The sequence below is a fragment of the Pimephales promelas genome, chromosome 11 (genome assembly GCF_988280905.1).
Source record: "Pimephales promelas chromosome 11, fPimPro1.hap1.1, whole genome shotgun sequence".
NCBI classification, from domain to species: domain Eukaryota; kingdom Metazoa; phylum Chordata; class Actinopteri; order Cypriniformes; family Leuciscidae; genus Pimephales; species Pimephales promelas.
In genome coordinates this window covers 12,402,433-12,422,412 of record NC_142779.1, presented here as the reverse complement: position 1 = coordinate 12,422,412, position 19,980 = coordinate 12,402,433, and the positions used below count along the sequence as shown (strand labels likewise).

Here is a 19,980-nt window from a genome sequence, read left to right as displayed (position 1 = left end):
GCGTTTGTGTCAATGGGGCGCGTGCTCTGCTCGCTCAGGTAGACGACTATCAAACCAGGAAGTGTTTACGGGAACGTATTTCGTGCATTTTTACGTTTTTTAACATGTCACAAGAAGTCCGATATTGCGATAGGTGCTCGTACATCTTTCTCAAGTTCTCGTTAATCGTATATGCAACAATTTTCTGGGTGAGTTTGATTGTTTTCTTTATCCTGTGTAATAGATCCGTATGATAAATGGACGAGACTCAGCAGATGCGCACAAGAGCGCTTTAAAAAATCTGAAAGAACAGAGAGAAAGAAAAGAATATAGTTGAATGTCAGAAATCTGCTAGAAGCAACATTTGTATATGTTTATATATTTTTAATTATGCTACTACGCCCATTAACCTGTTCCAGTGCTATTGACCCCACCCTCCTTTTTTTTACGTTATCAATTGCTTTATACATACAACCTCGTCGCTGTTGAAAGTGCGGAAAAATTAAGGTAACTAGCCTAATTAAAGTAGCCTAGGTAATATAGCCTACTCTTTAAATATCAAGACCTTTCTTGTTAAACTGATATGTTCATCTGGGCACAAACCAAAAAAACATTCCTTTTGAGATCGAAACAGAAACAGACACATTTGAGTGGTAGGTAACCTTGCTTCTGTTATTGACTACATTATGACAATCAGAGGACCAGTGTTTAGCCTACTGCGCAGTCATACAAATTTCGTTGTGACCATGGAGTCAAATGCACATAAACACTCTCATGTGGAACATCAATTTTGAGTTCTTTAAGAATTTAGCACTTGAGGACTCTTTCCCACCTCTATGAGCATATTTATAATACAGAAAATTCAAGAGTCGGAGCACAGATTTGTTCACCACAAAATTGAATAGGATACCCCAGCAAACAAATTTAGGTTCTGGGAACGTTTGTTTTTGGTTCCCAGAACATTCCTAGAACTTTCCCTTAAGGTTGATGGAATGTTCCCGGAACATTCTCCTTATTTATAAAAATGGAACCTGAAAATAACCTACATGGAACGTTCCTTGTTTGGTTCCCAAAAAAATTACCTCATGGGACCATTCGGGAACATTAGGGGAACGTTCTGTGTTTGCTGGGACATTATCTGGAAATGCGTTATAGGATTATAATCTATCTAATCTAACTAACCGCTTTTATCATATTACAATATAAAATTATTATAGACAGAAGTCTGTTGTGAGACCTTTCCTTTTCCTATAGTGTGTGTGTGTGTGTGTTTCCTTGGATTGTTCTTTTAAGCAGTTGAAAGATAAAAAATAGTTTGCATGTGTCCTGAATGCTTGATCCTATAATATATTTTCTATCTAGATACATAACCACACATAAGCTAATTGTACTGTACATTTTAAAAAACATTATTGAATATTCTAATCTAGTGTTTTTAATGCAAAACATCATCAAGCAAGTCTTTCTGTATTTTAGTTTTCAATTTATCTAATACAATTAAGTACTATTGTCAAACTGTGACTTACTAAAAATAAACTAGAGAGTAATTTGGGGTTACATAAGCCCTGGGATTTGGCGTTTTTAATTTGAAAACCTTTCAGACTCAGATCTGATTAAAATTATAAAAGCATAAATTCAGTTACAAGTTATAATTACGATACAATGTGTTCCTGTTTGTTCATTATTCTTAAATGTTTCCATTCCCCATGTTTGTTGTTCTTTATTTCTTTTCTTTTTTTGCATCAAATTATTTTGTCATCCATTTGTGTCATGTTTTCATAAACTCATATAACAATCTTTTATAAACCTGTCACATTTGTGACATTAATGTGTCATTTATGCTTTGATAATACTCTTTTATATGCAGATAATTCTTTTCATTGTATTATTATTCAAAGTTTGAGCCACTCATGGTGTATGCACTATGACATTCTCAATCTTTTTTTCTCATCTGTATTTAAAATAGACTATTGTGTGAAAAGAGCTGGTGTCAAAGCAGCAGGAGTTTGAAATGCTATATGGGCTGCACCATTGTGCTTCTCCCATAGCTTTTTGTCAAGAGCAGGACTGCACATATTGAACCTTTCACAGTAACAGCATAAGAAATGCTCCCACAGGACACTATTTCTTGGTGGCCCATTGGCAGCAGTATTGCCGTACTGGCTGACCTAGCGCACACTTTGTGCTGCTCTCATCAGGGTTTTCCAAACCTTTTGGATGTGCTTCACACAAGACTATAAAGGTTACATTTTTATGTGTGGATGGCTATTCTGCTCACAAAGGCAAGGGTGCATACCATCTCTGTTTTTGTTCTCTGCTCTGCTGATTTACATGCACTCATGTCTCTGTCTTTTTATTTTTTGTGCGTGCAACTTTCTTGATTTGAAGAGGTTGAAAGTGCTAACTTTTCTGATTGGCTCAATAGTATTTAAAATATATATATATATATATATATATATTTTACCAGGAAGGTCCCATTGAGATACAATATCTCTTCTACCAGGGAGTCTTGGTCAAGATAGGCAGCACAAACAGAAAGTACAAACTAGTACATAACACAACAGTAACAAAGGTAACGTTAACAAAAACTCGTTCGCGTTTTCAGACCAAAATACAGTTTTATATTTTCTGATGAAAACTATGTTGTGTTAACACGGTGCCTTATCAAACACACCTGGAGCAGCCCATCAAGCTGTTCAGGATCACTGGAAATAAACTTTGCTGGACAGTGGGTCCCCTTGAAAAAGTTTGAAGACCTCTAGACATTTTGTAAGTTGCTATCAGGATTATGTTTGTTTTCATATATTTTCAAGTAATAAAAATCTTTCAGCAGTGCAGTTTGGAATAAAGCTGAAAATAAATGAATTATAATGACCTGATAGAACTGGTTTCTATTGAAATGAGGTGGTGGTGGTCTCAGACTCCATCAACCTTAATGCTTTCAGTCCTTTTGAACTGGTTGACACTTTCAGACGGTTTCCCAAGAGGCTTTTGAAACCTCATGAGGGACCTAAATATATAGACATTTTTTTGTTATAGTTCTAGTCTATCAGTGTCTCCTACTTGATTTTAGTCACTGACATGAACATATTTCTAAGCATCAGTGGCATGATCACGTTAATTTCATACATTTTTTTGCTTCTTTGTGCAGATTTTGAAAACACATTTTAGGATAAAGTACAACAATTATAACGGTTAACCAGGCTACTCTGACTTCTAATTCGTTCACTGCTCAAAATCATATTCCCTCTATTGTTCAATCTTTGACTATCACCAAGCAACTTAGCACAATGCTGTTTAAATCAAGTCAGGCCAAAGTCTCACACTACTGTTTAAATTTTGTGATCAGTATATGTTTTTTTTGTTGTTGTTGTTGTTTTTTGCTTTTATGAGTTTTATCTGAAATTCTTCAACCCTCATTGGAAATCAAGCTTATTGGCAAAATATACAGACCTTTAGCAGTTTGCAATATGTTATTACAGGTGGCTGAAGTAATGTTCAAATCACACAGTTAGCTAACAATGTATAATTTAAGGCAACAATGAGCTCATTGAAGTAATTATTTCTAGTTGTGGACATACAATATTTAAAAAAAATTAGCATTAATTCACAGGTGTCTTCAAATCAGTATATTAAAATGATTTATAAAGGATTTTGTGACATTAAAGACCAGAAATCCTGAAAACTGATGCGAATTCAGCTTTGTCATCACAGGAATAAATGACTTTTGTGGAATATATTAAAAGAGAAAACTGTTTGTATTACTCTAATAATCTTAATATTTCACAATAAGTTTTTGATAATGATCAAAATACAGCCTTGGAGCGCATAAGAGAAGTTAACGTTTTTATATTGCTATAGCCGTCTTCTCTTTTCAGTCCATTAGTCCTCTGCAAACTAAAGATGATGGCAGACACGGAGGTGGAGCTTTAATTTAAACAAACACATTTTCATCAGTTTTACCTTTACACCCCCTCACATTCCCCATACAATATAGCCAGATCTGCCTCCCTCTGAAATTTGATCCTCTGGACTGTTGAACAGTTCAGTATCATTTTAAAACAATTAGTGATTTACACACTATAATATAATAGTACTAATGCACTGGCAATGATTTTTGCCCTTGGTACACTGATTATGCCTCTACTTAAGGAAGAAGATTACTTCTCCATCTTGGTGTGGTGTTGAATAAGAAGAGAAGTTCAGGAACAGAAAGAACGCATTAGCACAGCATTTTTTTTGTAAAGCCCATATGCGCGCGCACACACACAAAACATGAAGTGGTTTTGCTGCAATTTACCAGCACAGCATTATAAAGGTTATTATTTGATTATCCCATTAAGCCATGTCACTGGAGCTCGTGTTTTTTTTCTCTCTGGGTTACAGAAGTGCATTTACAGTTCCGTGTTACTTTTGTACAGCTTCAGCAATCATCATGCTTCTCCTACATTTACTTTCTACTACTCTTCAGTCTGACACAGAAATGTTCCAAACAACTCTACTTTTCTCGTGTTTTAACCGTATTGCATTTAAATATGAAAAAAAAAAACTAAAATACTGCTAGGCTCGATAATCATCATCCATGTTAGATTTTTTGACTATTTTGTGTTGCTTTTGACCCATCTCCCTTTTAAAGGTAGTATAGTGTTGATTATCCCACGTGAAATCTTAATTTACTTAAACTCCAAATGGTCTGATCTGATTTGTGTGATGTGTTTCAGTTGATAGGGGGCTTTATTTTGGCCATCGGCATCTACGCGGAGGTGGAGAGGCAACGGTACAAAACGCTGGAAGGAGTGTTCCTGGCTCCCGCCATTATCCTCATTGTGCTCGGTGTGGTCATGTTCATCGTTTCCTTCATTGGGGTTCTGGCGTCTCTCAGAGACAACTTGTGTCTTCTCAAAGTGGTAAGTTTTAATTTATCCATCAGACACTTAAATAGTGTCCTCTTCATAAACACTTCATATAGGCTACTATTCTTTATTGTAATGCTTTTTAAACAGAGAAAACAAAAAATATATATATTATAAGCTCAAAGGGATAGTTTAACCTAAAAAGGAAAATCCACTCATTATTTACTCGTGACTTTCCAAATCTGTATGACACAAAAGAACACGTTTTGTTTTTGTCTGCATATTGAAAGTCAATATCTAGTGTTGTCATTTATATGGATGGACAAAAACAGTTTTCAAAATATCTTTTGCATTCCACAGAGGAAAGAAAGGTTGTAAAGGGGCACACAATAGTAAGGAAACAAACTTATGGGAATTGAATCATGTTTTTAACTATTTGTATTCACTGGTCCTTCTGCCATCTGAAAATGTCATTTGTGCTGTACACACAAATGAATGGATGAACTCACTGCCCAAGTAGGGCAGAATTTGAGATGTGCGACTGTGATTTCATTTGATTCTGATTACTGTTTACTCGTGCCTTGCAGTTTCTTTACATGCTCGCTCTCTGTCTCATTTTGGAGCTCGTCGGTGGGATTGTTGCTTTGATCTTTAGGACCCAGGTACAAACCTTTGTTTTCTTTTTTTTTGTTAGTTGTATTATGTTGTATGTGTTTCTTCCTTGTCATTTCCAAGTAACAGATTGTGGAATTTCATTGTCAGCCAGAAGTGAAAATTTGCTTGGCTTCTTGACACTTTAGCAACCAATAACAGAATATTTTTGATGCCAGAACATAATTAACATCATTGTGAACTTTTCGGTCATATTCGTAAAGAACCTAATTTCCCTGGATTCTGCTAATTTATTGAGGTTATTTCTAAGTGCTTAAAAGAGATGAGAAACAACAAGGGCTTGACATCGTACATAGGGATATTATGAAATGTTGTTGCAAAAACAACATCTTCCTGATAATAACACTGACCTTTCTTTGTCCAATAGACAGTAGACCTTCTCAACAAAAACATTCGTAAAGGCATGGTGAATTACTATGATGACCTTGATTTCAAAAACATAATGGACTTTGTTCAGAATAAGGTAAGAGATTTATATCACTGAGCACATGAAAGGTAGAGATTTGGTATGCTGACTTTTGAACATTAGAATTCGGTCTGTCGACAGTCCAGATGTCTTTGCATTCATAAATGCTTATACTCCTGATAATCATTTGTTGGTAAATAGGGGCCCATGAAATCCATTTTTTATTATTATTATTTTTTTAGTTTTATTTTTTGTCTGGATTCCATTTTAGCGGTTTTAATTAATATTTCTAATGATTAAATTAAATATCTTTTAATAAATTATGATTTATCGTAAGGCATAGATAATCAATTGAATTAATTATTAAAATTGTTACAGTAATATGACCGAATTCCATATTGTATTTTTGTCCTAAATTCTGTTTAAATTAATTTTATGTTTTTTGATTTAATAGAAATTTAAGATTTAATTCAAATTCATCATAAAACTTGAACAATTTAATCAATCTTTTAAAAATAAAAATATTCATTTTTGCAACAAAAAAATGTTGTTTTGTTTTTTTGGCAAAAATTGACTGCACAACAGCTTTTCTCTTTGTAATTTTTTTGTTAGTAATAAATTCTCTCAAAAATTCCTAAAGTTAAATGGAACATATATTTTCGTGGTTTGTAGTGATTGCATTTGCAAAAAAAAATTGGGGGGTTGAAGTATACAGTACTACTTTTGGTTTATTAATCTAAAAATTATACAGTATTTACAGCTTTATACAGTAGGCTATATCCCTTTTTTATGTCTGGATTGCGCAATTTCATCTGTGTTTTCTGCATCGTTGAAATGAAAGGGCCCTATAATCCAACTCGGATGTCAGATAGTGGCATTTCCCTTTTATAGTTAAATCAACAAAGACCAGTGACTATGAGGAGTAGTTATTAATTACCATAAATTAGGTACAACAACTCCTGAGTGCACAGATAACATAGAGATTGAGACCAACCATTTGCTTTTGAAATTGCTTAGTTTTTACCTTTATGTGTGAGAAATGATACGAAGACTTTCAGTAAATAGATTTAGACTTTGTTCCAGGAGGCCATTCAAAGAGCTCTACTAAGTACATCTACAAAACATTGAATGCATGGCATTTTCTGGCAACACAGTCAAAGAGCCCAGTGGCTCTATGATGCATTCAAGTGCATTAAGATGTCTTCTAGTCCTTCAAATACACAACCTCACCCGGAGCATCTGCATAAATTGTTTAATATGAGTAATTATAGAGAGCTGTTTTAGCAGTGCTTAATTATGTTCAAATATATTACAGCAATTTCATTTAATTAGAAATTTTGACTTGATTAGAAATAAAATAAACTAAAGCTGCAGCTCTAAACCCAGTCAATTCCAGGTAATCATTCCTCACAGTGTGATGGTCGAAAAAAAAAAAGATTTCACTCTAGTTTGGTACATTGTAAAGATAAAGGGATTATTTTCTGTTTAAACCACCTTAAGTCCTTTTCACAAATGTGGCTTGAATTATTTTTTTTCATCCTTCATTTTTATATTTTATTTAGATTTTTTTGTGTGTGCAAAGGCTGCTGTCAAACAGTATGTCAAAATCAACATGACACAGCATTTGATCTTGACTTCACATAATATTTATCTTAAGGGAGTGAGATTCCAAATCATCGAAGGAAAATGTGTTTAGTCTGTTTGGCAGTAAAAACAGCACAGGGAGCAAGTCTACATCAAATATCAATTCACTAGATTAGAGAGAGTAAGAAACCATGTATTTTTACAACCCCTCAGTATTCACAAGTTATAAACTGCACAAAAAAGTGTAACATTTAATAAGGTCACATAAAAAATTATGTAGGAAGAAACATATTTTCATCACAACAGCAATATAAAAAAATATATATTTTATATAAATTCACATGGCTGTATTTTGTACATTTTTGATCAATTAAAGACAGCTTAGTTGAATAATATCTCTTCCATATATATATGTATAGCATAAATAACTTATAAAGTTCTTATCTTAAAATTCTTATAAATACAAAATAAAAGAAAATAAGTAATCCTTTTCTATATGACTTTATCAGTCTCTCACATTCATGAGGAATATGTTGCCCAGGTCCTGTGGCTGCAAAACAAGCCCAAATCATCACCCCTTCACCACGGTTCTTGACAGTTGGTATATAAGGTGTTTGTGCTGATATGCTGTGTTTGGTCTCATTTGTCCAAAGGACATTATTCTAGAAGTCTTGAGGTTTGTTCAGATGCAACTTTGCAAACCTAAGCCGTGCTGACTTCCCTTTAGAGAGAAGCTTTCTCCTGACGACCCTTCCAAATATGCCATTCTTATCCTGTATTTTTTTAAATTGTACCGCTGTTAACTCTAACGTTTAACATGTTAACTGAGGCCAGTTGGTGTAGCTCTTGGGTGTTTTGCAGTTTCTCTGAGCAGTGCACGGTCTGACCTTGGGGTGAATTTGACATTCACCCCTGGGAAGATCTGGCAACTGTCTGAATGTTTGTTTTCCACTTGTGAATAATCTTCCTTACTGTAGAAAGATGGTCTTCAATTTGTTTTGGAAAAGGCCTGTATATCCCTTCCTAGATAGATGGGCAGATACAATTGCTCTTCTAAGATCATTACAGAGGTCTTTCCTCCTTGGCATTGTGTTAAAGGAGTAGTTCACTTTCGAAAAAAAAAACTTTTGCTGATAATTTACTCACCCCCATGTCATCCAAGATATCCATGTCGTTCTTTCTTCAGTCAAAAAGAAATTAAGGTTTTTGATGAAAACATTCCAGCATTTTTCTCCATATAATGCTCATTTATTTATTAAATGAGCAATCGTTTCACTTGATAAGACCCTTAGTCATCGACTGGAATCGTTTAAAGCCCTTTGAACAGTTTGCAGTTTGTACTGAAAGTGTCTTTTGGACCATTTGGTTCCCTCTGAAGTGCATTATATGGAGAAAAATCCTGGAATGTTCTCATCAAAAACCTTAAATGTCTTTTCGACTGAAGAAAGAAAGACATGGACATCTTGGATGACATGGGGGTGAGTAAACTACTCTTTTGTGAAGTGTATTTTTGCAGATCTCCCAGATTATCATTATTGTAAGGGTCAGTGAACCCTGCACAGGAGCCTGTTAATTGGAACATGTGAGAGTAGCTTCATTCCCTGAGAGGTCCTCTGGTCATTCCTCATTTATTTGTTTTATGACTGGACACCCTACGCTGCATTAGTTTTTATGTGCCTTTTGCAGTTGGATATCATCAAACAATTATGCTCTTTGCTGATGGCCATATAATTATTGTACATTAGTGCAAATTTCTTTTGGGAATCAACCAATTTCTTAAGTAATTTCCTCAAATGTTATTCACTGCCATTTAAATGAGGTAATGTGCTAGAATATGAATTGTGCTATTCAGTGAGGCGAGGGAAGACGGGAGTCTAATATTTATTCATACTTGTTCTCAGAAAGCTTCAGGCTCAATAAATTAATACAAAGCAGCTCAGATTATTCATTCACCTCTCTTGTTTCATGCCCTGTCAACCAAGGTTCAATTTAACAGAAGGCATGCTGGCAAATTCAACCCTTTGCGCAATTGTTGTTTAGTGTACAAATATTCTTCCGGTAGGCTTATATGACTGTTATATCCACCGTTTTCTACCACAGCATAGCCTCAACCGATCTTCAGCAGTGCTAGATGAGAAAACAACCTGCTTGACCAAAAAGAACACTTCCTCTGAAGTTATGCTGATATTTCCATTGTGTGGTTTTAATGCTTTGACTCGTCTTTTTCCAGTTCAAATGTTGTGGGGGAAAGGAGTACAAGGACTGGGAGGTGAACATGTATCATAATTGCACTGCTCCTGGTCCGCTAGCGTGTGGAGTGCCATACACCTGCTGTATTAACAAGGTTCGTTCATGAATATCTTTTCCTTCCTCTTGCAGTGTGAACTTATTCACAGATCAAGTCCAGTTTTTCATAAAGCAGTTTCCACTTCAAAAGTTCAAAAGTTTGTCAAATTGAAATTGTTACAAAAGATTTCAATTATAAACTGTTCTTTTGAACTTTCTATTCATCAAATGATCCTGAAAAAAAAATTGTATACGTAACTGTTTTAAACATTGATAATAATAAGACACTGAAGACTAGAGTAATGACTGCTTTTTGTATATAAAATCCTGGGGTAAACAAAATCCTACAGAATATTTTGTGGTATTTTATGTTAACTCATAAAAATTACATTTTTTAATTTAGACCTGCCCTGGTTTAAACCAAAAGCAATTGAGTCTTTCACAAGGCTACTGTTTGCTTACCTCAAAGGAGACATAAAAGACAAAGATAAAACACACAAAAGAAAAAAAAAATCATTTTGTGTGCTTCAGCATTCCTCAGCTTTGTTCTGTCCCATTTGAGCTCTGCTCAATTTTACAGGTACGAAAATAATGTCACTACATCAGTGAATTAGGAAGGAACTTTGTCCATTTTTGAAATGATGTAGAATATGAGGCGTTTTCTGCTCAGGGTTTCCATAACAGCCAGTTGCTTTGCTTTACATTTGTTCATTTATGGAAACGTTGAGCTCATAATGATCCTGCGTTATCTGGTTCATTCCTGTTCTGTGTACCTTTTGAAATCTGTAACTGCTAAAAGTAAATTTTCTTGTTTTGCGTTTTAAGAAGGTACTTCTATAAAAGGGTACCAGACTTTAAAAAATATGCTCTGATGAAGCACTGATTGAAAGCTTGATTATTTACACAATGGCAATAACATGAACAAACTGTCAAACATGATGGAAATAAAGAGCTAGAGTTAGCCATAGTTCAATGAGGGATTGAGAGTCTGCTTACACGAGTGTCAATTTTAGGGAGGAATGTTTGTGCTGCTGCTGTTGTGCCAAAAATCATGTCATTTCCTGATGGAAGGGACCTGACTTTTGTTAAAGTGGTACTTCTCATAATAATGTTGATAATTATGTCATAATTTACACACCCTTGTGTTGTTCCAAACACCAATAGATTCCATTCACCTTCATTCAAGTTTTTTTTTTTTTTTTTTTTTTGGGGGGTGGGAATATTTCTTATAAAGTGACTTATGATGAGGACATGGAAATATACTACACTGAAGGAATGACGCATATGCAAGATTTTTACTCAAGAAGGTATTGTTACCCCATATTACAATAAAGATGCCAGCTATTTTTGTTTGTTTGTGTATCTTGCACATTTATTTTCTTGTCAAACACTCTTAACATAAGCCAGAATGTTAGTAACATGTCACTGCAGTAGGTATTAGATTCATTCAACTGAATATTAAAAGATGTCATTTTTTGAAGTTGGATAGGACAGTTGAAAAAAAAAAAGGTCCTTTTAAAGTGCAATACTAAAACAGGTCTTGCAGTCAAAATGACATTAATTTTTCATTAGTTTTGGAACAAGCACAGAGTTTGTTTGCCAACATCCAGCTGTGTAGGGATTACCTATGGACAAGCATTACCTCATCATTACCTGGTCTAAAACAAAGTAATACACTAAAATGCTTTCAATATGTGAAGATTACATCAGAATGTTTTGGTTGGAATTGAATATCAGAATCTAATCTGATGATGTTGCCTTTAAAACCAATTAAGTGATCTTTAATCCCACTTTATTAAGACTGATGGAGATATGTTTGTTCTTTGCTTCTAATCAGAAAACCTTACACCACTTACCCTTCTCAAAAAATAGTATAGAATAATTTGGCTGATGCATTTTCCAAATACAAAGATCCCTGTGCAAATACAAATATATACTGAAAAAACAATGCAGATTTTTTTTTTGTTTTATATATGAATAATGATATCAGAGTATCAGAGTAAGTTTATTATCTTAAGGCATGGTTCCTATGATGTCTTTATCATTTCAGCCCCTTCAGGCTGAATTTCTTCAAGGTGCCTTAGTTGCAAGTGTGTGCTTATCTTAAATTGTTTCAAAATGAAACCATAACGTACTTTTTGTTTGTGACCCTCATATTAATAAAACTCATATATTGTTTAAAGGAATGTTTAGCTTTATTTAACCCTATATCCCTGCTTTTTACGTTCCCTTGAGCTGAATTTGTTGTTCCAATGATCCATTAAAGGATTAAATTCAATCCACTTATCAGTTTATCTTTTTGGGTTGTCACCAGATGCGCTTGTCATTTTAAATGTAAGTCGGTCCTGTCATCTGCAGCTTATGCTGTGTTGTTATCAGGCAAATTATCTACATTGATGCAGTCTGATCTGTATAAGGAACCTTTTCCATTTGAATGAGGTCATGTTGCACTGATTTAAAGAGTCAGAACTATCCATTTAGATATTAAATGGATAAGTCACACAAAAATGAAAATTTTGACATCATTTACTCGCCCTTATGTCTTTCCAAGTCAATAAGACTTTTGTTTATCTTCAAAACACAAATGAAATCTGAGATATTTATGTCCCTCTATTGAAATGCAGCCATAACTTGACTCTTTACAAAGTTCATAAGGAGTTTGTAAAAGAAACAGAAATGAATCAAGTGGTTTAATCCACATCTTCTGAAGAGACTCCATAGCTTTATATGATGAACATGGGTTGAAAGTAATGGAGGATCTAAAATCTCTCGGATTACATTAAAGTATGTTTTTTTTCAAAGATGAACCAAAGTCTTACAGATTTAACATGACAATAGGGTGAATAATTAATGAATGAATATTCAATCTTGGGTGAACCATCCATCTAAATGTAATCACAATACAATTACTCACAGAATGATTTCGGCTTCATTTATAAAGCTTAGTATTCTTAGCATTACACACAATATACTGTAATTTCATATCTACTGTATGATCCAACTTGAAAATGTCAAAAGATTTCCCCCATAGGTTTTGCTGTTTGCAATCTTAGTTTTTAAGCGAGATAACTCGCAGTTTACTTCTATGAAAATGGTAAGACTGCATTTGCTTGTGTTTTACAGCCTTCTGAAGTTGTTAATACGATGTGTGGATACATGACCCTCAATAAAGAGGTATGAACCCTGATCAACTCTATTTTCATGTCTGATAATGTTTTAGTTAGATCTGCTTTTGCGAATGGAAAAGAAAGCTAGAGTAGCTTATAATTTTATTCTGATATTTGAAAAGTTCTCTGTGTCCATCCACTTGGTTAAAATGCAGTTATTTGGAGAGTTCAAAGGTCTGATCGGTAATCAGATCATCTGGGAAGAGCAATGAGAACAACCACCTCTGAATTTTAACAGGCTATGAGAATATGCAGCATGCACAGATGAATAATGATCTGCCTTATAACAGCATCCAATTATCCCGATACATTACATTGGCATATTGGTAGTTAATAAGAGATCGTTTTTATTTGACTCTGAATAGAATAGTGAAAAGATGACATTTGAATATGACCTATTTCTCTGGCCTGAACTTTGCCCACAGAGACTAGAAAATGTAGAGGTCATCTACATCCGCGGTTGCACGGATGCAGTCTTTATTTGGTTCGTGGATAACTATACAATCATGGCTGGTCTTCTTCTGGGCATCCTACTACCTCAGGTAAGAGAAGAAGGTTCAGTTTGAATATTACAAATTATGCACTTTTCTTGAAACAATGGCATTTTTCTTTTTTTTCTATTTTTTTCTTCGGTTTGAGATAAAATTTGTGACAGCAATTATTGCAGTTTTAATTCTTTTTTTAAACACATTAAATTTAACACATTAAATCTTATGAATGTCATCCTGCTCTCTTTCTTTGCTGAATGACAAGAAAAACTAATTGGACAGCCTACAACAACAAACATGTTTCAAACTCTTCTGTATCCATCAACGAGAATGTTATTTCCTTTTCAAAAACGACAGTGCTTATTGTCAACCTGTAGTGTAGGCCATCATTTTAGCATTTCTAGCAAACCATTCTTTATTTTCACATTTTAAAAATGACACCGCAGTATATTAATGAACAAATCTTTTTTCGTGTCATTTGGTTCATTCAACGAACGAAATGAACGAGTTGACTCTGGAAAATATTCGTTCGAGTCACGAACGCGCATCACAGAACAGAGCAAGGCGACCATTTAAGCTTATAAAACTTAAACTTTGTTGTTTTTTTTCTTAAATGAGCGATCGTTTCGCTTGATAAGACCCTTATTCATCATCTGAAATCGTTTAAAGCCCTTTGAACAGTTTGCAGTTTGCACTGAAACTGTCTTTTGGACCTTGAACCGTTTGGTTCCCATTGAAGTGCATTATATGGAGAAAAATGCTAAATGTTTTCATCAAAAACCTTAATTCCTTTTCGACTGAAGAAAGAATGACATTGATATCTTGGATGACATGGGGGTGAGTAAATTATCAGCAAAAGTTTTTTTTTTTTTTTTTTTTAAGTGAACTACTCCTTCAAGCTCAAAAAGTTGAATTTTGACAACCCTAATATTCATATATTTACTTTGATAAAACTTGCTGTATCAAAAAGTCCCAATATTTTTTCTCTTCAAAAGGTTGTTTTGGCGCTATTTCATCTTGTCTTTATTCTGTGCTCATTAGTTCAGTGTATTTAAATTGCCTCTTTACATAATATCCCCTCGTGAAATGTTTTCCGCACTGATGAAGAGGTGTCTGCCTGGTGAGAGAGACATGTTTAAATGAATTTAAACTTTTCTCAAAAGAGTACCATGAGTAAACCGGTTTTAGAAAATTAGCAGTCTGGTAATCCGTCTCACTTTCAAAAGCATCCTCTAATGTTGCAGCTGTTAAAGTGTGTCCCCCCACTTTAATCAGTTTAAGAGGTGCCTTGTTGCACAGAAAAACACCAGTTGCAGATGTGGATTATCATAATCACATACATTTTGTGTCCATTATGTTGTCATTTCAATAATGCTACAACCTCGATAACCCTCCAACGCAGAGAAAAACATGCACACAAACAGTAATCTCAGTCTTTACTTTAAGGACTCTTAGAGGTGCTGAAAACAGGGCTAAGTTCAGGACAGACAGTCCTGTAGTTTCACAGGAAATGATGCTAAAATATATATGTGATAAGCAGAGGTGTTGTTGAGAAAGACATGAATATACTGTCTTTTTTAGCAATGACATTCATTTTGGATTATAATGTTTACATTGAAACTGAACATTCTTCAGTATTATGCTTGTGTGCATGTGAGCAAGTATGTTTATGTGTATGGGAGGAGGCGGCGGGACTTTTTTTTTTTTTAATGAGAAAGTGTTGAAACCGAGAAGCTTTTATAATTAGTGACATAGTTTTTTTTTTCCATAAATGGTGATTCGCAGTTGATTTAAAGTCATTAGTCAGTCTCCCTACACTGTAAACCACCCCGGTTGTTTATTACATGATTTATATTTCTGCACAAATATTGTAGCTGCAGCATGAAGTGTGCAAATTAACACAGTGCTGTGAAAAAGATAAGAAAAAAGGTTGGCATTGAGTAAAAGGCAATATAACTGATAAAAAATTACACTTGCAGTGTAGATTTTGTTATGTTTTGTATAGCTTCAATGAACAGAAAGGCCCATTCTGTGTGTGGAAAAAAGTTACATTTCTGTTTATCACGGCACGCTCTGGAAAAAATTATATCTTTTCGAAAGGAACTAATGTTTCATTTAGGTAATATTTTCCTAAAAGGTATTATTCACCCTTTAGGAGTAAACAAGGTACAAAAGTGTACTGTTTGAAAGAAGATTTTGTTTCATCATAAGCGTTGAAGTACATGTTACCATTATGCCAAGACCAAAAGAGCCACTTGACACCTCAAAGAACCTCAGGGTCCGATCAAAAAATTTGCAGTCAGTTCTGGCGACAGTTAATGAGTGTTCATCAGACAACCATTAGAAACAGGCTGCACAAATTGTACAAAACGGTCATCTGTTGAGGGCTTTGGAAGAGCCAATCAAAGTCCGGATCTGCTGTGGGGGGACTTGAATTTGGCAATACATGCAATCGACCCTTCCAATACCACATAAAGATTTTACATTTATTTATGTTGAACAAAAGTATTGCTCTCTTTTTTGTTGTTAGTTTTTTGGAGTGCTCTTTACCTGGCTTTATATCACCCGTGTGGAAGATGCCATCGAGGAGTACGGTCATTATGTGGATGGTCTGCTGGACGAAAAACCCAGGAAGCAAAGCAAGCTGGCCAAATGCTGTAGATGTATGCCTTTGATGGACTGAGTGAAAACTCCTAACATTAAGCCTTATTTTGGATACTACATAAAGGATTTAAGCAGGTACTATCACCTGCTGTGAATGAATATAAGTGTTTGTAGCACACAACTGTGCTGTTAGTGTTGTAATATCAGCCAAAGATACACTGATGTAAGCAAGTCATATTTGTACTGTCAACATTGTTTTTACAGTTACTCTCAAGATTTATTATTTATCCTGTCAGCTGAAAATGGGTAGTTTATGTGTCCAAATTAAGTGATGCTTGGACTGACCTTTCATCTCAGGTTCTTTCTACTAAATCACACCTGAATCGTAGACCGAAGATGCTGTATATTTTCGTCAGGGAGTCTGATTTGACAATTGGCACCCTGTCAGTCGGTGATAAAGTGCAGGGTTTCTTTTTTTTTTCCAGTGCTAACAGTGCACGTCACATAAGAGAACTTCAATAGAAACTACATTCGTCATAAGATTGCTGTTTGTACACTGAGATGCGATTTTTGTAGATGAGTAACAGTATGAGTTTCCACACTAAAATCTTTGTAAATCCAATGCCTTGGTTGCTACCATATTTGCTTTTTTATTATTATTATTTTTTTTACATCATTTCAAAATAGGCCTTTACCGGAAACAATGTGTATTCCTCTTAATCTCCATTAAGATACTAAATGAGCTGATTATTTTGTAATACTAATCTGGGAGTTTTAATGAATGAATTTTAATAAAGTTTTTTTCTTTTTGTTATTTCAGAGCTGCAGGTATATATCTTTTAAAGTTTTTGTGCCAAAGGGTTGTAGCTTTTATATTTTCTTCTATTTTGTATAAACATTTAGATAATTCAATTAAACTGTATATTTTGTCCTGTTTTTTATGATAAATACATAATATGGTTGTTTTAAATGGAGAGGAGAGTCATTAGATGGTATATTTAAAGTTTCTACAGTTTTATGTGAATTGCACTAAATTAGTTTTAGTTTTATCATTTAAAGAAAAATCATCAAACAGGTTAGGAATATTAAGACTTATGACATGTCTTGATATCTACTCCTTTCTCCTTTTTTGGGGGCTTTACTGATGTCTTTTGTGTGATTTGTCTGTCCGTGTATTGACTTGACTATTAAAGCTGGAGTTTTACCCTGAACACAGTGAGTGTCCTGCTGAATGAATGAATAAATGATGTTTACAGCGCTGTGTTCTGCTGCTTCAGTGGATGTGTTTATCTGTTCTCTGTCATGCTGGTTTGACTTTGCAGAGGGACTGCGACTGCGTCACTCTGAATATTGCACTTTAAACATGAACTAATATTTAGGGGGAGGGGGCATAGTGGAATGGAATAGTGATTATTGAGAAATATCATTTGATTAAAAATAATTCTTAATTTTTTTTCTCTTTCACATTTTACAACTATACTAAAAGGCCTTTTACTTGCCAAAAACTATAAACTGCCAAACAGACGACAGAAGGTAAGATTGTATTCAGCAAAATTTGGATCATTTTGATATTTTAGACACCTTAACTTTGTGTATTAAGAAGGCTTTATAGGAGCATTTCACCCATTGCAACATTAATCTTTATTGAAAGTGGATCATATATGTAGTCGAAATGTAAAATCATTTTTTAATTTGGTGCCCTCTTGACTGAGAAAAGACAGAAAATAACCAAGGGGCGCCTTTGTGTTAAAAAACTACAGTTCCCAGAATTCCCCAACATTGCACAGCTCCGCAAGCCACACCCACTAACCCACCCACCGGAACAGCGCAAACAGAGACGCAAACACACTCTTCCGTCTACAACGCTAACATTAGCTGTTACCAGAGTGAGAGTTTGAAATTCATTTCAAACAAAATGTCTAGTTAGTTGGCTGTGGCGGGCAGGACGATCGAGGGCGAGGGATGTAAGAGGACGGCGCGCTGCCGGTGGCGTGAGTGATAAAAGACAGAGGCGCGCGCCGGTGCGTCTCTCACGAATAGAAGGAGCGAATGCATAAAATGGGGAAACAGGCCTGATTTTATGTCTTGTTTCTGTTGTGTGTAACGCTGGCTTACTTTCGTTTTGTATTTGTTCATTTTACTATTAAAATGTTTAAATGTTCGCCGGTTCATGCCTCTTTCTTCCCACAACATCAAACCCCGTTCACGTTACATTTGTAAACACATTAACGTTAGTGAATTACTCCTCGTTTGTATTTATTTCTGTATGGTGAATTACTGTATGATACCTGGATGTTCTGAAGGCGAAACTATCACAACACAAACGTCCGTGTGCTCGTCTGATTCAGAGATTTCCTCCAGGAGAAATTGCCATCGTTGAAATTCTCTGCAGCAGACGAACTCTGTGTCCGTAGGCCGTGACACGCAGCGAGAGTCCAGGCAACAGCAGGCCGCCGAGCTCGACCCAGTCTGGGCGTCTCGACCGACAGTAAAGGCGCCTCCTGCTCCTCCATCAGCCTCAGCTGCTCTAAACTATACTGCAGCTCGTAAAGATAGCCACGAACATCGGATTCGAGCAGCAGACTTTCAAAACCCTCTTCTTCCATATCATGTTTAGTTTCTTCCATCATTGTCATATATCTCCACAGGGCTTGTTAGCTTAGCTTCCAAACAAGATGGCGGATATTGATTTCAGTTTCTGCAAGTGAAGTCCCACCCACTGATCTGTAATAGGCCTGTGGGTGAATGGGTGCCACACCCTTGAATAATAATGAGCTAATCATTGTAGTCTGTTGACATTTCAATGAAATGTGACTTCCTGCTTATCGTGACGCAAAATGACGATTTTTACGTCATGATAAGCAGGAAATAAAACACTTAAATCCTTATTTCTCCCATCTCAGGGCAAAATAAGGGAATAAACCATGACCATTCAAAAATATGACTGGGTTTCTAAAGATACAAAGCTTAATGCAAATGGGTGAAGTGACCCTTTAAGTGAAAAAGCAGTTCAGTAGCCTAGTCATACATAAGATTTTTGAGTCTTTTTATATTTTGTAGAATGTGTATGATAAAATGTTGTTTTAATAAGCAAAGCTATGTGATTGTGTAAGAAAAATATACACATAACTTAAAGTTAAATAACTAGATATAATAAAGTAAAATAACTAGCTTCTGGCCAAACGAGCATACGGATGCAACTTACACCTAGCGCAACGTGTAACGTCGGAAGTAGTGTAGTGCTTCATAATATCAGCAGTATGTCGCATTATTCGCATAAGTTGCACTTTAGACTGTGGTCGAATCCGTATAATCGTTTGGCCGGAAGCTAGTTATTTTACTTTATAAAGTTATATGGATATTTTTCTTACACAAACGCATAGATTTACTTCAGAAGGCCTTTATTAGAGCTGTGTGAAGCACTTTCATGATGGATAGCACTTTTATGATGGATACATGCACTTTTATGATGGATACATGCACGTTTATTGACTTAAAAACAGAAACGGCCATTCACTGGCATTATAAAGCTTGGAAGAGCCAGGACATTTTTGCAGTAGTTCACATTGCATTCGTCTGAAAGAAGATTGTCATATACATCTATGACTTGAGGGTGAGTAAATCCTGGGCTTATTTTCATTTTTGTGTCAACTATTCCTTTAATTGATTAGAAAATCAAGAAGAGTTCATATTGTTTTATATATATATATATATATATATATATATATATATATATATAACAGTATTTGTTTAAAATGAATATTTTTGAATGTTCTGAAATTCTGAAAAGGATTATTTTTCTGCAGTGATCTGCACTTTACCTTAAAATGTGACTCTAGATTGTGAGTTTATAAAAATAAGAAAAGGAGGATCCATGGCCATGATTGCTATAATCACAATTGTAGAAGTTTAGATCTGATCAGTGAGAGGAGGTACATTAA

General features: G+C 35.0%; 1 protein-coding gene across 1 annotated transcript; it reads left to right on the top strand.

The window, feature by feature from the left end:
* Positions 1 to 18,200, top strand: tspan15 (tetraspanin 15). The gene is made up of 8 exons (XM_039672612.2): positions 1 to 188; positions 4,701 to 4,886; positions 5,420 to 5,494; positions 5,872 to 5,967; positions 9,725 to 9,838; positions 12,904 to 12,954; positions 13,373 to 13,489; positions 15,966 to 18,200. Exons 1-8 carry the CDS (start codon positions 105 to 107, stop codon positions 16,116 to 16,118), a joined length of 876 nt encoding a protein of 291 aa, XP_039528546.2. The 5' UTR covers positions 1 to 104; the 3' UTR covers positions 16,119 to 18,200.
* The last annotated feature ends 1,780 nt before the right edge of the window (positions 18,201 to 19,980 follow it).